This window comes from Leopardus geoffroyi, chromosome A2 (assembly GCF_018350155.1).
Source record: "Leopardus geoffroyi isolate Oge1 chromosome A2, O.geoffroyi_Oge1_pat1.0, whole genome shotgun sequence".
In the NCBI taxonomy this organism is placed as follows: Eukaryota; Metazoa; Chordata; class Mammalia; order Carnivora; family Felidae; genus Leopardus; species Leopardus geoffroyi.
In genome coordinates this window covers 53683909-53702417 of record NC_059331.1, presented here as the reverse complement: position 1 = coordinate 53702417, position 18509 = coordinate 53683909, and the positions used below count along the sequence as shown (strand labels likewise).

Below are 18509 nucleotides of genomic sequence, written 5' to 3'. Positions count from 1 at the left end.
TCAAGGTGTAAACATAAAGAGATTAGTACAGAATGAAAACTTAAATCACATAACTATCCCTTACCATGAATAGTACATGTCCTCAGTTAACCAAAACTACTTGTTGCACTGCATTCTTGGTGTACATACTCTTTTCAAAGAGACAAAATTATCAAATTTTTACTCAAGAACTATTTCACAGTATAGCTAGGACATTCTGCCCTGATACAGGTTAAACCAATAACTGCAGAAAGCAACAATTTTTGTGGCTTTCAGAAAAACAGAATAAACAGATTTTTATATAATATAATGAAACCAATCTCCTATTTAAGAGGCTCAGAAGACAGATATATGTGTTGAATCAAATCACCATAAAATAATGAAACAGTATTTCCGGAAATATTTTTTCTTAATTTTTAAACAGCTTGATTAAAAAAAAAACTATGATTAATACATTCAAACTTCAGGCTTCCAGAAAAATTAAAATGTTAAGATGTGAAGCCATTCATTTCAACAATTAAGCGACTTAACTGTAATGCTTAAGCATTTATATTATAAAACATGAATCACACGAACACAATCTATTTTTATGTGCCATCTATGAGAAAAAAAACAAATAGAAATACAGAAATAAATATGAAACAGTACAAAACATAAGAAGCTGTGCTAAGGAACTCCAGTAGAAGGAGCTGTAGAAATGAAGAAGTGACATTTTGCAATGGCCAAGAAAGGAATTTTGAAAAACGAGGTATCTGCTTAAATCTTCTACATCTGAGTGAAAGTAGTAATTAATAAATTATTTAGCATGCAATAGGCATTTAGGGACTTTGTTTTCTTTATGGGTAAAATGAAACACTTGGAATTGGAATAGACATAGGTCCCACAATCTATTCTACAAAGCATTGGGCACCATGTTAGGTATCCTAAGAAATATAAAGAAGAATATAGGTTGGTCCTACACTCCAGAAGCTTACAATTCTTTGGGAGAGATAAAATATACAAATTTCTAAAATTTCAAAGTAGAACAAAAATATGCTGAGAGCACTTTAAGAGGAATAAAAATGCTGTAGGAGGGATAAAAACAGCTAGGAGAGATATGTAACATACAAGACTATATAAGGGGAAAAAGGGACCCCTCAGGTATTCTAATAAGACGTTAAGTATATTTGGGAGACACACATAAACTGAGGAGATAAAAATGAATAGGATTTTTAAAAATATAAATATATCTTTAATGCTTACAATTCAGGAAATGGGAGCCATTCACAGAGATACAATATGGATTAGTTTAGGTTTCTTTTTTAAAGTTCTGATGCTTAAAAGTGAACACTAACACGACAAACTAAGCATTAAAACACTGAACTATCCATATCTCGTATTAGAATACAGCTTGGAAAAAAAACTACAAGAGCAATTTTACCATTCCATATATGCCCAAAGTATCCCAACAGCCATATCTGGAATTGACTTTACCTTGTGAAGTGCTTGCAGACAGTGTATCAGCAAAGGAATCGCTTTCTGGGTCAATAAGAGAATCTCCCAGAGTTTCACCCATAACAGCATGGAACAGGGATTTGCTGTAATTCACACTGATATTTTGTCTATTTCTTGCAAAAGACCAATCCGTTAAAAAAGAAAAAGACTTGCAGTAGTAGAACTTGTGAACACAACCAATGAGTTAAGACATCGGTTTCCAAATATTTGGGAGAGGTGGGAATAAACCCACAAAGGACCAGGCCTGAATTGGCTGGCACTCTCCTGCTAGAGAGCCAGCTGTGACAAATGTTGTGTCATAATGTTGTTCACTGCTTTGGCAAGACTTGGTACATTACAAGGAAAACATTGCCACACTGTCTCGCCAGTGACCCACATGTTCGGTGTCTTGTGAGGGGCGTGAGCTGTACAGTATTTAGAGCTATCAGAGCAAAGAGACTGTTCAGTTTTCAATTGCTTCTTAAATGGAAAACTTTGCATCTCTGGCTTATGAAAGACCAGATTAAGTTACCTGGACAAACTTTTTTCTAGTTGCCCATTCCTGGTTGAATCTCTAACCATATTACCTGAAGAAAACGACTTAATTCATTATTATTATTACTACTTTTATTTATTTTAGAGAGAGAGGGAGAGAAAGAGAGAGAGAGTACATGAGCAGGGGAGAGGGGCAGAGGGAGAGAGAGAGAATCCCAAGCAGGCTCCACACTCAGTGTGGAGCCCGACAAGGGGCTTGATCTCACAACCCTGGGATAATGACCTGAGCAGAAATCAAGAGTCGGATGCTCAAATGACTCAGCCTCCCAGGTGCCCTGAAAACTATTTAATTCAAACATGTACTTACATTTTATTCTTTTATTAAACATTTTTTTTGAGGTTTATTTATTTTTGAGAGAGAGACAGAGTGTGAGAGGAGGAGGGACAGAGAGAGAGGGAGACACAGAATCCAAAGCAGGCTCCAGGCTCCCACCTGTCAGCACAGAGCCCAATGTGAGGCCCGAACTCACAAACTGCGAGATCATGACCTGAGCCGAAGTCGGATGCTTAACTGACTGAGCCACCCAGGTGCCCCAAACATGTACTTATATTTTAAAATTTGGCATCAGCATGCTATTAAAATGTTATTTTAAAGGTATTCCACCACTTTATAAAACCCAAAATGATACTACTATCCAAATTCTATAAAATTAAATAGTTGAGACATACAGTTGAGATTTTATATATCAGGGTTTGCTTTTTAAAAATTTGATTATTAAATTTATCCATCACTAGCAAAGGCAGTCATGCTGCACCAGTTGATGTCTGAGCACAAGCTGATGTTTAAGTGATAAATGCCATGTCATAATGAAAAAAAAAAAAAGTGGAGTCCTCTCTGGGAAGAAGAATGCGTTACCAGAAAAAAATAGAATCACACTGACAGGTTGGCGAGGAACTGTGGTCAGTTTTGTAATCAGGAAAACGCTGGCTTCTTGCTCAAGTCCTTTGCCCTTTTTGGCTCAGAGAAACACTAGCTGTGCCAGACTTCAGTATGGAAGCAGGTCTCCACTTGTCACTTAAGTGGCCTGATAGAATTGCAGTGGCTTGTGGATTTAATACAGATGCCCCCACATACGGCAATATATCAGATAGCAATAATTCTCTTAGACTTATCCCAATATTCTCCAGGTGGAATAAATATATATCTGGTTAATTTACATTGCAAGGGGACTAGCAAGTTTCCCTGTTAATCACAGAACAATAACTTGGGGGAGGGGGAATTCGGGCTGGGTCTCGACAGCACAGAATAAAGTGGAGAGTTGGGCAGTTATAGTGGTTAAAAACCTTTAAAAACCAAAAACCTTTTACTAAGGTAGTTCAAGTTAAAGCAAGCTTCTTCTTGGCAGTCCAAATGACTAAGGTAATTATAGGTATGTAGAACTAGTTTTGTCTATATTCAATTTGAATTATCAATAAAGGAGTTTCTTCTTCTTTCTCAAGGTTGGGGAATTACCCCGTATTACATATACAATGACATAATCTTTAAAGGTACCATTAGCCCAAAGTTTTTGGTTGAATTTATGATATATCAAAATAAATTACACAAGTCAAGGATAATTTCCTTCTTGATAATTAAACAGAACAAAAATTTAAGTCCCATTCTGCTTACGGACACCCTTCCTCAATGTCCCAAGATGTGTTTGAGTCTGAAGGCAAGTTTTAGGCTTTCTTCCTATTAAGTGGCAGTTTCTCACTCCATTCCCTATCCTCACCCCATTCTTGCTCTCAGGTTCCAAAGTGCCTCTGACTTTTAAAAAATGATCAAGTTTATTAAAATGTTCTTAAGATTATGCCAGATTAGGGGTGCCTGCGTGGCTCAGTCAGTTCAGATCATGATCTCACGGTTCATGAGTTCAAGCCCCGCAGAGAGCTCCATCCTGACAGCTCAGAGCCTGGAGCCTGCTTTGGATTCTGTGCCTCCTTCTCTCTCTCTCTGCTCCTCTCCTGCTTATTCGTGTTCTCTCTCTCTCTCTCTCTCTCTCTCAAATACATAAATAAATATTTTAAAAAAGATTATGCCAGATTATAAGAATGATAAAACTGGCAGAAGAATACCATTTTAGAATTAAACTCTCTATAAAAGTCTAACACTCTGTTAATAAGACGAGAAAGACAAGGCCCCCAAATAAGTAAATTCTCCAGGTTAAACAGCTAGGTAGTGACGGAGATGGAACTGGAATCTAGGTTTTTAGGTATCTAATTCCCAAGGCCAGCCTTCTACTGGCCTTCACCAACTTCTACTCTTACAAGCATCTAAATCATCTCTTTTAACAAATCAGTCACCGCAGGGAGGGAGTATAGGGTGACTTAAAGGGAAAATATGCTAACTCTTTCAAGGAATATCAGTGAATAACTGTGTTATTCATTTTTCAGTACCCATATCCATGGATACGGAGTGGGTGTGGGCAGTTTCTCACTGCCTTTTTCTAGCTTATTCCCGTATTTCTTCAACAATGATGTAGCTTATTCATGCCACACAATTCTATCTGGGAATCTCAGTTTTGTTTCCGAGGCCAATAGCATTAACCTGGTACTCCAGTTCTATAGTAGTCTCTTTTATTATTTGGACAATACACAGATCCATTCTTTCCAACTATCATCAAAGAGTCTAATTTCTGGATTCTTCACCTACTATTACTTCTATTCTTTTTTTCCCCCTCACACAACATTCATCTTGTCTAGCTACTGCTGTAGCTACACTTTCCAACCCTCTAACAAGTTCTTATACTGTGCTTTAGCTATTCAAACATAAAATTATTTTTTTAACAGCTAATTATTCGATAACACCTGACTCTAATGGCATCTACTCTTATAGCACACACCACATCCTGTCCTCCCTTCTCCCCTTGGACTGTATTATTTGGGAGCAACAACCTGTCCTATTCACTGTATTTCACTCATTTATTTGTTCAACAAATATTTATTGGCAAAAAAATCAGAATATATTGGCAGGCCTTGAGTTAGGTGTTGGCTTGATGAATAAGATGGATGTGTTCTTATCTTACAGATTTCAAAAAAAAAAAAGCCGGTAAGCAAAAATTACAATTTCTATCAAATGTTGTTTAAACTCTTGACAGCATATCAAGCAATAAGGAAAACATCCCAAGTTACTAACACAATACTTGTATGATGTGGATTTTTAAATCATATTTTTAATGTTAGTAACATTTTAATATTTTGTATCACACTGTAGCACTGGGTCACTTGAGAAATAACTTGCTCACATGGATATTAAAATGGACAAAAATAAACTGAGCCAATCTCAATTGTATCTAACTAGGCAGCTGCTTTGCTCTGAGATAAAAAGACTCATTATATATTATTTTACAGTGATTTATCCATGCATTCCTCAAATATTCAAACACCTCCTGAGTGCCAGATATTCTAGGTATAGGAGATAAATTCATTAATAATCCAAAAGTTCTTATCCTCATATCCTTCATACTTAACTGTATTTATCAAAATTATCCCAAAATGCCTAAAAGAGTGATCTTTTAGCTCACTTAGCTTTGAAGGTCAATTAGCATTGATACCAGAAATAATATATTTGTTTACAGTCATGCCTATGACTGGACAGTATATGATCACCAGAAAACTTATGGGAGCTTTGACATGCATGGAATATTTATTTATATTTTTAAGTTTCTTTCTTTATTTTGAGAGGGAGAGTAGGGGAGGGGTAGAGAGAGAATCCCAAGCAGCCTCCTTGCTGTCAGTGTGGAGCATGATGCAGGGCTCAAACCCACAAACTGTGAGATCATGACCTGAGCCAAAATCAAGAGTTGGACACTTAACCAGCTGAGCCACTCACATGCCCCTGCATGTAAATATTTCTGTCTTCAAGACTTTATGATTCCCAAGTATCCTACTCTTTACAATATCAAAATATAAAGGATATTATAATAAGGTAACTAAAAAGCATGCCAATAAATGGGACTGTCATGTAAGATCTTGGAGCTATAGGCCATGTCTAGGTATTCTGCATACCAATTCGGTATCAGTGCTTTGCATCTGAAGTGTACTTCTACACTTCAGAAGTCTATGGCTTTCCATTTCATGGAGAATCTCCTTTGAAGGTTAGGCCTTGGTAATTCTGCAGAGTGAGGACTCACACAAAAGCTAACTCAGCTTCTTCTATTGAGGGATGTAGGACTTTGTGTGATGGCGAGGCTGAGAAGGTCATCTCCTCTTGGACTTTGGAAACACAGGGGTATGGATGTGATTGTGGGCACAGCAGACATGCACAACAAGAGAGAGAATGAAGATAATTAGGAATGGCCATATTACAAGGAAACTGCAAAGCTTATTTAATTCTATCCTAGTTTATGACACTTGAAAAAAACATAGCTTGGCATTTGAGAATGCTATTCTTCAATATTTGGTCTTCATGATTATTTATGATTCCTACCTTTAGCCAAAAGAATCTGAATATTACTCAGTCAAAAAAACTCTCAGATTTTAGTACATTTAGGAGAGGGCAACTGGACTCATAACAGCTGTGCTTGATTCAGTAACAAAGAGAATGTCTAAAAATCCACAGTTAATAAAATCATAGTATTAAGTGTTATATCTGTATACAGCTTTTAAAATATTATTCAGTGTTTAGAATAATTTATATCAAATATCCCCATAAAATAGAATATTAAATATTTTTTGTGTTGTGTTCCTCTTGAAAGCTAATTAAAACCTTGCTTTTTTTTTTTTTTTTTTTTTTTTTTGGCCATAGGCTAAATTTGGATTTTATTCTCTAGATTAAAATTAAACTTTTAAAACTGCTTTAATTACTTTCTTCTTTTATGTAAAATAAGCTATGTTAGTATTGGTATAAGATAGTGTACATAGTATTTTTTTTCTTTTGCTAGGAACTCCATTTGTTGCTTCATTTAATGCTTTAAGTGCTGTGAATACTTATGCTGGAGCTCCTTGGAAGAACAGTATTTAACACTGCCTTGTATCTCTAGAGCCTACCACAGCATCCCCATTTGGCAAAAAGCACATGTGCGTTGTTTTTGAGGACAATGAGAATCATGACAGAACGGCTGCTGGCACATCTGTCTTACATGGATCATTCAAGAAGAGTTTAGAGACCTAATGAACTGACAACAGTTTTCTTCTTGTTCCAATAGGGCATTTCGTGCTGGTACTCCAAAGGACACCAGATAATTGCTAACAAGCAGAATGACGAACTAAGCTCACCGCTCCCTCTACCCAGAACTGCTGCCTTTTTTCTACAGCAATTAAAGTTGGCTCTGAACTTTATCTTCTAGCCATGGTTGCATCAATTCAGGGTTTCTTCACAGTCATCACAGGGGACACAACATGGAAGAACTGATGTTCCAATGGGACACATGCCTAACAGAAGACCAAGTAATCCTGTATCCTAAGATGTAAATTCCACTGCAACCATCACAGTAAGCCCGCTATTCCCATGGAAAGAGACAAAGGAAACATCTGTGCTATTTTATTAAAGGCAAAGTCCATTCTTCCTTAATAAAAAATTATAACCGCTCAGATTTTCAAAAAGTAACAGGATTGTATATTTCTCTACAGGATTAGTATTTTAAATTAATACACCATTTTGATTACTCAATGAAATGGTGTTAATGTGTAGCCAATTGTTCCAGTAGATGAATATCTGCGTTTAAAAAGGTCTTCTTGACCCTGAAGTAGTGTAGTATATGGAAAAGCACACTGACACGAGGCAGAAAGCCTCAGTTTTAGGTTCTTATATGGGTTCAGATACAGACTTGTTAACTCTTTGGGTTCAGATTTTTCACCTCTAGAATGAGAAGAAGGCCCTTCTGCAAAGTAGAATAATCCTTGAGGTCCTCTTGGGTTCTAATTTTGAATACTTAATAGCATGCCTGTAATTAGTTTAAATGCAATGGAAATTCTTTTTACTGTATTCTTATTCATGTTCAGATCCTAAGTTAAACTATTTTCTTTTTGTACTTGACTGCTAATTAGGTGACAGTATAAAAGGCACTTTTATCTGGAAAAATATGCCCAATAGGAAGTTAAAAGTCTGTAAAAGAAAAACCAACTGAAAATCTCCTTTTCTTTTTCCCCTTCAAAAGTTAACTTGCCAGTAATACCTGAAAAAGAGCCTAACCTGTCTTACTACTTTCTAGGGATCAACTAAACACTTTCCAAATTACTGTACCTTTGAACCAAAGGCATCCCACCTGAACTATGTTAACTTGTTTTTGCCTGTAATATTTGAACTTCTCCAGTCATGTACTTTCCAGCATAACAAAATATCATGGGCTACATTATCATCTGACCCAGATTAATGTCGTACAAAATCCTAAACTTCTTTTTTATTTTTAATGTTTACTTATTTTTGACACAGAGAGAGAAAGAGCATGAGCAGGGGAGGGGTAGAGAGAGAGGGAAACACAGAATCCGAAGCAGGCTCCAGGCTCTGAGCTGTCCGCACAGAGCCCAACGCGGGGCTCAAGCTCACGAACTGTGAGATCATGACCTGAGCCGAAGTCAGATGCTCAACTGACTAAGCCACCCAGGCGCCCCAACGAAATGTTAAACTTCTTAAACACATCTTCTTCATTATTCAGATTTTAACAATTAATTTTTCAAGATCAGTTATACCGAGATTCCTTGGGTAACAGATCTATCTTATCACTGGTGAACCACACTAGAATTCCACAAACACTCTAAAGCAAGCTCAGAGCCACAGTGCTATATGCAAGTTTAGTTTATGTAAAATAAACAATTTACAAGTTTTGCAACTGTACCAAAGGAAATATATGGATTATTAAGATCACAGACTCACAAAACTTAATGCCAGGGAGATTAATACATTCAAACTCTTTTAATTTTTCATATAAGGAAAATGAGTTCCAGAAAAGTGAAATGATTTGCTCAAGGTATTACCCAGATAATTAGGAGCAGAGTTTGAACTAAAAATCAGGTTTCTTCATTCCCAGTCCAAAGCTCCAAACTGTGCTCTGTCATGAAAATGACGCAATAAAATGTTCAAATAAATTGTTCCGATCCATTATATCCTTAATGCCAACTATTATGTTAGAAGTCTATCAGCATGAAAGCATTTGCACTATGATATGATTCACTTAATGTGAATGAATCACTAATGAGAATGCCATAGTTCATCACAGAGTTTAGAGACTTTGCTTTCTACAAAGTAAGTACTCAATAACAACTTGGTAAATAAAATTCGGTAATATTTGAGCAATCAATTCCAGAATGCATTTTTCTGACAAATGTCCTCTTGCCTCATTTGTAGATTCTTCAAGGCTCATCCTAGTATTCTGGAATTCTCATGGTAGAAACAGTGAGTGGCCTTTCTACTGAAGTTCCTTGTTCTTATGAAAATAAAATTACTATACGAAAAACTTCTACTTTGAGGTAATAGTATTCTATAATTACTTTAAAGTACATTAAAGCTGCGTGGTATTTTTACTTCATTTGGGGTTACTGGGAGGTTATTCAAAGCAAAACGAGAAAATAATGGCAATTACTGAATAGGGCTTCAATACGGAACCTGGTAATGGGTCTGAGTCATAAAGTTATACTTTATTTTTTATCAACCCTGTATAAAATGGTCTACTTCTAAGTGAACTTGTAAAATTCACACTTGATTTTGAAGATTCCATATTCCACATACCATTTCTTCATGAAACATATTGATGCTGATGGAACACATTTAAAAGCAATAGTGATGTTAGTGTTTGCTACTTTATTAATCAGATAGCTGTCATGTGCAAGATTTAAATTTTTTATAAGAATTCATAATATTTTAACTTTGAGAGCCTATTCTGTTCCAGGCATGGATTTATTTAAATTCTCTTTAATTCTCACAATTATTCTTTCAGATGAGAAAAGAGAGGTTTAGAGAGAGATGGTGACTTTGCTGGAAGTAAACATGTTTGTAGTTGACAGTTTGAATTCATGCTCACATCTTTTTAATTCTTTATCCCACACTGACCAAAGACAAATAGGCAAAGCTTTAATCCACAAACTATTACCAGATGTTTTTGAAAGATAAGAAAGTGTTTTCTAGTCTTTGAACCTTTTTTCTTCAAAAGAAACATATTTACCTTCTTTAAAAAATAAAGTACATGTTGGCTTGTCTTTATGTTGTTGTTGTTCAATAGCCTTTTCTTATTACAGAACCAGTATGTTCATTGTTGAAAATTTAAAAACTAAATCATTTTAATTCTACTACTCAGTGATCATCATTGTTGAATTCTGTGTTTATCTCATTGGTTCCTTCTAAGAGCATACGTTTGATCCTAAGTATATACGTGTACCTAAGCACATATATACAGTATTTGTATTTTTTTTAATAAAAATGAGATATGATACTTAGTGGTAACCTGCTTCAAGTCAACAATCTTCATCTTTCCAGTTTGTAAATTTTCATTTCAAATAATATTCACTCTGTATTCAAACTTCCCCAGCTGACCCAAAATGTTTATAGCTGGTTTGTTCCAAACCTGAATCTAATCCAGGATGATGAAATGCATCTGGTTACATGTCCCTTAAGTCTTTTTTAAAAACTTCCCTTAATTTTAAGGTCACTGACTAACTGAAGAGATCAGGCCAGTTATCATGTAGAATGTTTCACCTCCTGGATTTGTCTGGTTGCTTTCTTGTGGTATCATTTAGCTTGCTTATCTAACACTGTGTTACTTATACACTGGATGTTAAAGATCTATGAATTCAAAGTTAAACATTTTTTACTTGAATGTAACGTATGTGATGTTCTAGACTTCCTATTTGATCACATCAGAGACACAGCGTACAACTGACCATTGATGATGCTAATTTAGAATGGTAGATCTCTCCATTGTAGGGTTACTTTTTCTCCTAGCAACTAGAAAGTGACCTGTGTTCTGTGACTTTGGCATATAAGGTTTTTCAGTTTCAGCCATCATTCACTTAGGACACTTAATAATCTTCTCCTGAATCAATACTTTGAATTTATGAAATTAAGTTTTTCTAATTCTATCACTCCTACATTTGTTAGCTGGCATTTTGCAACGAGGTAGAGCTTTCCTTTGGGAAGTACAGCTACGTGGATACCCTGAAACATAGTTCCTACTACAAAGGAAGGATAAATATCTAATCTGTCCTCTATTATTGAAAAGGTAGATATCTTCAACACCAAACTTTTTTGGTTAGGAATATCTGTTTCTTCTGTTCATTGAATGTTCATATCCTAAAATACCTATATACCTAAGTTTCTCTTTTTTCAATTATTTTTAAAGAATTTTATTTCAACTTCAATTTTCTCTGTTATCCTTGGTCCTAACAGTTACAATGAGGACACCCATGCTCTGGTGTTTTTTCTTTTTATGACATATACAAAACCATTTATCAACCCCCAATAAAATAACTAATACTTCAGTTTACTTAACCATTTCCACTAACAGGATTTTCAGTTTTTATCCAATGTTTATTCCTCAATTATAGGGGATACGCAGAATATAAACTTAACTGGTTCTTCCAAACTTATGTTGTGGGTCAGCATAGCTTTAGGAAGAAGAGTCTAAGATTCCTGACAAGTTTATGGACTAATTAAACCACATTCCAACTACCTGGTTTGTTCTTTATACTCCAAGGCTGCTTTTCTGCAGACATACTAAGCTCTAGGAAGTAAGATGCTATGTTTCTATATTTACAAACACAACCCCCATTTTCACAAACTTTTCTTTTTCTTTCTTTCTTTTTTTTTTTTTTTTGAGGGAAAGGGAGAGCATGCATATACGTGTGGGGGGGGTGGGGAGGGGCAGAGGAAGAGGGAGGCAGAGAGAGAGAGAGACAGAATCTTAAGCAGGCTCCATGCTAAGCATGGAGCCTGATGAGGGGCTCAATCCCACGACCCTAGGATCATGAACTTAGCCGAAATCAAGAGCTGGGGATGCTCAACCCACTGAGCCACCCAGGTGTCCCTAAACTTTTCACTGTAAACATTCAGAACATCTTACTGAGCACAAAGGAAAGCAGAAGACTAAAACATGAAGACAGACAAGAAATAACTTTTCCAATTTGAAAATAAGCACATTTCCCTCCCCAATAGAAATAAAAATAAAACTGAGTCTTAAGTCAGTCCTCCTTCTAATTGTGTTTTTATTTATCTATTGCACACAGTCAGATGAACAGCTCAAAATGCCTAAAGTCATTCTGGGCAAGTTGACAAGGATCCTACACATTGAAATGAGAAGTGGGAAGAAGGCCAGATTGCTTAATTGTTACTTGGGAATCCAAGGAGGTGGACAAGCCAAAATCTTAATGGGGATCCAAAGAGTACAACTTCTTCCTTAGGCAGCAGGAGAAAACAATGGGCCAGATTCTCATTCTGTGTAATTTTATAGGATGATTCCATTGTATCGTTCATTGTTTCTTTCATGTACTGCCTGAAGGGGAAGTGTATTGTTATCTATGGAAGAGCATCCATAAGAGTTACAGAAAATGAGAACATAGCCTCTGGGAGATTAATGAATGATGCGGCATTCAGTCTAGTATGGAACTTTCAGATACACATTCTGGGAACTGTGTACTTGAAAGACCTATGCATTAAGGTCAGGAAGTTTCAGTGACCAAGATTTAATGAGATGAGCAATATGCCAAACTGATTAAGGGGGCTTTGAAAAAGAGCATTTTGGGGGGGGGCAGGGATGGTAAGTAGGAGATTGAGAGAGGATAACAGAAATGTAAAGATGACGTTGTCCTATCTACAGGAAGTCCTTAGAGAGCATATAATCTAACCCCCTCTTCATTTATAAATGGGGAAACAAAGGCAAAAATGACCTGTCTGATGCCTTGCCTCAGATAAAATAGAGTTAATGCCAAATCAAAGCTAGACTAGACTCCATGATCTCCTAATTACTGGATGCTCTCTCTGGTTCCATTAAAACAGTGTTGTTTCAACTGGGTCTCCTTACCAAGGAGGAGGGATATCTATGGATATGTATTTCCTGGAAGTACCAAAAAAAAAACTTTATTGGGGATATTTTATATGCCACAAAATTCATTTCAAGTGTACAATTCAATGAAATTTAGTCAATTTACCAAGTTTTTTAACCATCATCATAAATCAGTTTTACAACATTTTTATTACCTAGTAAGATCGCTCATGCTGATTTATAATCAATCCCAGTTCCCAACTCCAATCCCAGGCAACCACGAATCTACTTTTCTGCCTTCATAGATTTGCTTTTACTGGACATTTCATATAAATGCAATCATGCAATATATGGTCTTGTGTCTGCCTTTTTTTTTTTTAATTAAGTAGGCTCTACTCCCAACATGGGACTTGAACTCACTATCCTGAGATCAAGAGTCACATGCTCTACCAACCTAGCCAGACAGGTGCCCCTCTGGCTTTCTTCACTTAGCATCACTGTTTTAAGGTTCATCCATGTTGTAGCTTGTATCACTAGTAAATTTCTTTTTATCGATGAATAATCTAGGCGAGGCTGTATATGAGCATACCATATTTTGACTATCCATTTAGTTGATGGACACTTAAATTGTTTCTAATTTTTGATAAAAAGTTCTTAATTCTATATTTTCAATTTTCCTTTCATTTTAATGATAAAAACTGAAGTGATTTATATTTTAGATAATCTGGATATATGGATTATCTGGATGGTTTTGTAACTGAATACTTACTGGCAGGTTCAGTGCCACAGTTTGTATTTATGATTTCATAAACTCAAATATGGCACCCAGTATTACTACTTTAGGATTCATGACAGAAGGACACAGGTAGACTTTTAATACATAAATGATTCATTTGAGTTAAGTGAAAACTTAATGAGATCCAGTAATATTGTCAAGAGGACTGTTCCACAGAACAGTTCAATAAGAAAAGTTGAGGGAGAATTTAATCATATCTATGGCATTGAATAGCACAGGGTGTAGAACCTCATTTCCATTTTGAATGATTAATTTGAATGTTAAGAATTTTGTAACTTGTTATTTGATTTGTTTTGGTTGAATGTAAGAGCTATATGCATTAAAAGTTTATAGCTAAGAGCACCTGAGTAGCTCAGCTGGTTAAGTGTCCGACTTCAGTTCAGGTCATGATCTTGTGGTTCGTGAGTTGGAGCCCTGCACTGGGCTCTGTGCTGACAGCTCAGAGCGTGGAGCCTGCTTCAGATTCTGTCTCCCTCTCTGCCCCTCCCTGACTCGTGTTCCTTCCTTCTCTCTCTCTCTCTCTCTTTCTCAAAAATAAACATTAAAAATTTTTTTAAGTTCATAGCTAGTTTTGTACATATTTAAGTTACATTATAATAAAAATTATGTGAATGCTGACAATCATAAGAATTTTTTTCCTTAAATAAGTCTGTGCTTTAACTCAAATAAGACATAGCTCTATAAATAACTGAACCAGACTTTAAAAATGTTTCTAACCCTCTCATTTTATAAATAAAGAAAAAAGAAGTGGTATGACTTGTACAAAATTATACAGCTACTCAGTGTATAGAGCTAGGTCTAAAATACAGACTCTTCACTGTGATGGCTATAAAACATTTATTTCCAAGTTGTATATTGTTAATCTCATTGAGCCTTTAGTCATTTTATAAATGATATCCACGGAGATGAGACATGAAAGAGATTCGTTTTCTAAGTCATATTTTTCTACCAATGATTGAATAATGATGACAATCCAAATCTTTAATTGAGGACCTAAGTTCTGGTATTAACATAGCTGGCACAGGGAAGAAGAAAAAGATGTTTCAGCTAAATTCAAGAGTCAAGAGGCAGAATGGTATGCATAATTGGAAAGTGTAAGACCAGGATTCAACCTTTGGTTCTGTCACTAACTCTGTTTACAAAACCACAATGGCTCTGGTCTTAATTCCCCATTTTTAAAGTGGAAATAAGGAAAGGAAGGTAGATTAGATGACTTCTAACATTTTCCTTTAGCTCTTCCATTCAATGAATTATAAGTGTTTAGGTCTCATCTATTATAAACTTCTGTCCCTAATTAGAATACACATAACATCTGCATAGGTTAATAATATTGCTATAACCTGCCCACACACCCACCTACTCACCCACCTTATTATTCACTATTTCCTAACATGTAACTTAAGTTCTATTCAAAAGGATATATCTAGTCACTCTTATGTACCTACAGCATGGTAGATGTTCAATAAATGTGGGGTGGATACATTAATGTGTGAAATAATGTGTATATTCTTATTTCTGCTCTCTGCCATAACTTGTTCTTGGCTTCTCGATCTTATTTATGCTATAACATTTAATATTTCCTTGATTAGCACAAAGTAAATGTTCTTTGAGTGTCAATTTATTACTTCTAACTCCTGATAATTCATTGACATAGGGTCAATACTACATAATTTACACCTAAGTTGTTTCATATGTTTGTTTTATTCCTCCAGGTATGCTGTGAAAACACAGGAGGATATGCCCTTTACTTCATTTATTCTTTTTAGTACAGCATTAGGTGTTCAAGACTTGACTGACTGTTAATTCCAAACAGGTAATACCTTTGAAAGGTCTTTTCAAAGGCCTGCAGGAAAGTATCCTACCCCAAACTTAAATGTCCACAGGAAACTCAGCCCCCTTGTTTTACTTTCAGAAGAGATGCTAAGAAAGATGGTTACTATTCTTTGAATACTGCCCCTATACAAACATAAAGACCATTATTCAAATACAACACTCCTCTTCCCTACATTCTTTTCTCAGCTAAAGAACCAGTTTCTCACAATTAGTTCTTTGGACCAGATTCAGTTTTTGGTACTTGAAAATTCTAGTATAATAATTCCTTGAGTTGTACACAGAAAGAGTCTTGGGCTGTGAAGGAGCACAGGGTTCTAATCAAGGTTCTACTACTTATCAATGTCTTTGGGCAAGTCAATGAGCACTCCTGGGCTTCAATTTCCCCATACGTAAAATGGAAATTAACATCTACTCTGCCTTACAGGGGTATTAAGAGGATTAAATATTTTACTATCTGAAAAAGACTTTACATGTTTTAAAGCTCTATGCAAATGTAAGATATTATTATTTTCCTATTGTTGCCAGAACACTAAAAGCATTTTCCTTATGGTTATGGAGTTTAAGAACTCCACTGAATACACATTAAAATACACACACACACACACACACACACACATACATATATGTGTATATGTGTATATATGTATATGTATAATATATATGTGTATATATGTGTATATATATGTGTATATGTTTATATATGTATATGTATAAGAAGGTTGTATATGTATATATGTATATGTGTATATATGTATATGTATAAGAAGGTTGAAAGGAACTATACTATTTTAGTTATTTCTGGGTGATGGGATTATGAACAATTAATCTTTGCTTTATATTTTTCTGCATATTTTTCAATGGTGGCTACCACTCTTGGAATTTAAAAAGTTACAGGGGCACCTGAGTAGCTCAGTCAGTTGAGCATCCAACTCTTGATTTCTGCTCAGGTCATGATCTCAAAGTCGTGGGACTGAGCCCCACTCTCTGCACTGAGCGTGGAGCCTACTTAAATTCTTTCTTACTCCCTCAACCCCATCACCTGCTTGCATTCTCTTTCTCTAAAATTAAAATTATATATATATAAAATAAAAAATTATTTTAAATAAAATAAAGACACTGTACAACAATTGAGTATGAAAAAATAACAGCCATTGGGGCACCTGGGTGGCTCAGTCAGTTAAACGTCCAACTCTGGCTCAGGTCCTGATCTCACGGTTCGTGAGTTCAAGCCCCGCATTGGACTCTGCTGTCAGCACAGAGCCCACTTGGGATCTTCTGCCTCCTTCTCTCTCTGTCCCTTTCTCTCTCTCTCTCTCTCTCTCTCTCTCTCTCAAAAAATAAATAAATAAACAAACAAACATAACAGCCTTCAAGTATGGAGGACTCTTTAAAAGAGATTATTTTATGGTTAATGAAATTAAGTTTCTCAGTAGATTATTAAGGTAAATGGAAGAGATATTCAGCTAAGCTTTTCAAAGAGCAAGGTTATCAAGAATAATATGTTTCCATTTTTCTAAAGAACTATTATCTTCCATCTTTTTTTTTTTTAATTCTGTGAAGTGCTTCTACTAGATATCAGCATCAACAGTCCTCAAAGAGTATCAAGAGGTGAGAGACTCACAATATGGAAAACCTCAGACAGGAAGCTTAACGTTAGTATTGCATAAAAGATACCACAAACTCCTGACCTGGTTCTTGTCCTCCGCCTCTCCCATGAGCAGCCAGTATTAATCTGATGGATCTTGTGATGCTCAGAATGCATTCACAAATCACTTAGTTACTGAGAATTCTGATCACTAGCTTTTTGATCCCAGTACCCTCCTAACCCTAATACTATTTCCCCTTTAGTAAGTTCTCCTCATTCCCAGCCCTCACCTCCTAATCAGTGTCTCTGAGGGATGAAACAAGAAGACCCTATACTTTATTGCCCAACCTGGGACAGTTTCAAGAGTGAAAGAGGGCAATATTAAAAACAACATTCAAACAACAGATAAAACTGAGACTGTCACAGGCAACCGGGAATATAATCAATCACTTTAAAATTCAGCAGAGTGGGGGCACCTGGCCAGCTTAGCATATGACTCTTGGTTTTGGGGGGGGGTCATGAATTCAAGCCTCACACTGGGCATGGAGCTTACGTTAGAAAAAAAAAATCAGCTAAGTGAGGATATGTAAGAGAGGAGAAGTTTCATGATGTCTTTGGGCCTGGCCCTGAAACTAGGTCAAGGCTGCCATTGTTTTTTTGCACATTGTCTTCCACTTCTAATGGTTGTTAGCTCGTGAATGTGGGGATCATATGAACACTTTTATTGGAAATTTATAATTAAATGCAGTGAAGCAAATTTTCTTTGTTTGCTTTTCTTCTTTTTTTCTTAATGTGAAAGGTTCACACAGGGCAGTTGTTTTGCAAAGGAGGGTGTGAATTGCAAAGGTTTTGCCCTAGGCTGTCTTGCATTAAGAATTGTTGCATCTGGCCACTTTTCAAGCAACCAGATGTGAAGTAAGTAATGCCCATTTGGATTACAAATCTCATTTTAATATCTTTCAACATAAATAACAATAATAGTCAATATATTTATTTCTAGGCTTCCAAGAGGTGAGAGACACAAGAATCACACTCTAGAAAAGCTAGAAAAGACAATGACTCTATTATTAATATTTTTAAATGATCAAAAAAGCATACTTCAATGAAGGCAGTAAAATAAACTTTGTTTGATGGTTAACCAAAGCATCAAAAGTAGCAAAGACCAGAATAATGCAATTCAGTAAATTTGTAACACTTGGGAAATCTTAATCATAAGCCTTAGCTATTGAAACTATTGTATTTTGGGGTTATTACTAAGTCTGCCATGGTTCCATCCAGACGACCTAAGGCAATATAGGCTTTGATGGTACCAGTCCTAATATATTCTTTGAAGAGTATACAGAACTCTCATATAGACTAAAAAGCATCTTCATATCAAATTCCTAAAAACAAACCCTTT

At 35.8% G+C, this 18509-nt stretch overlaps 1 protein-coding gene across 4 annotated transcripts in view; it reads right to left on the bottom strand.

Moving 5' to 3' along the window:
- The window catches only part of PPARG (peroxisome proliferator activated receptor gamma), a 136739-nt gene that overhangs the window by 73115 nt on the left and 45115 nt on the right, over nt 1-18509 (bottom strand). The window contains exon 1 of one of the 4 annotated variants that reach the window (XM_045493831.1): nt 1453-1620. The exons of the other annotated variants lie outside the window; for them this stretch is intronic. Coding sequence (XP_045349787.1) covers nt 1453-1534 — 82 coding nt within the window. The 5' untranslated portion in view covers nt 1535-1620. Of the gene's footprint in view, nt 1-1452; nt 1621-18509 lie in introns of those variants that run through there. 4 annotated transcript variants of the gene reach the window in all.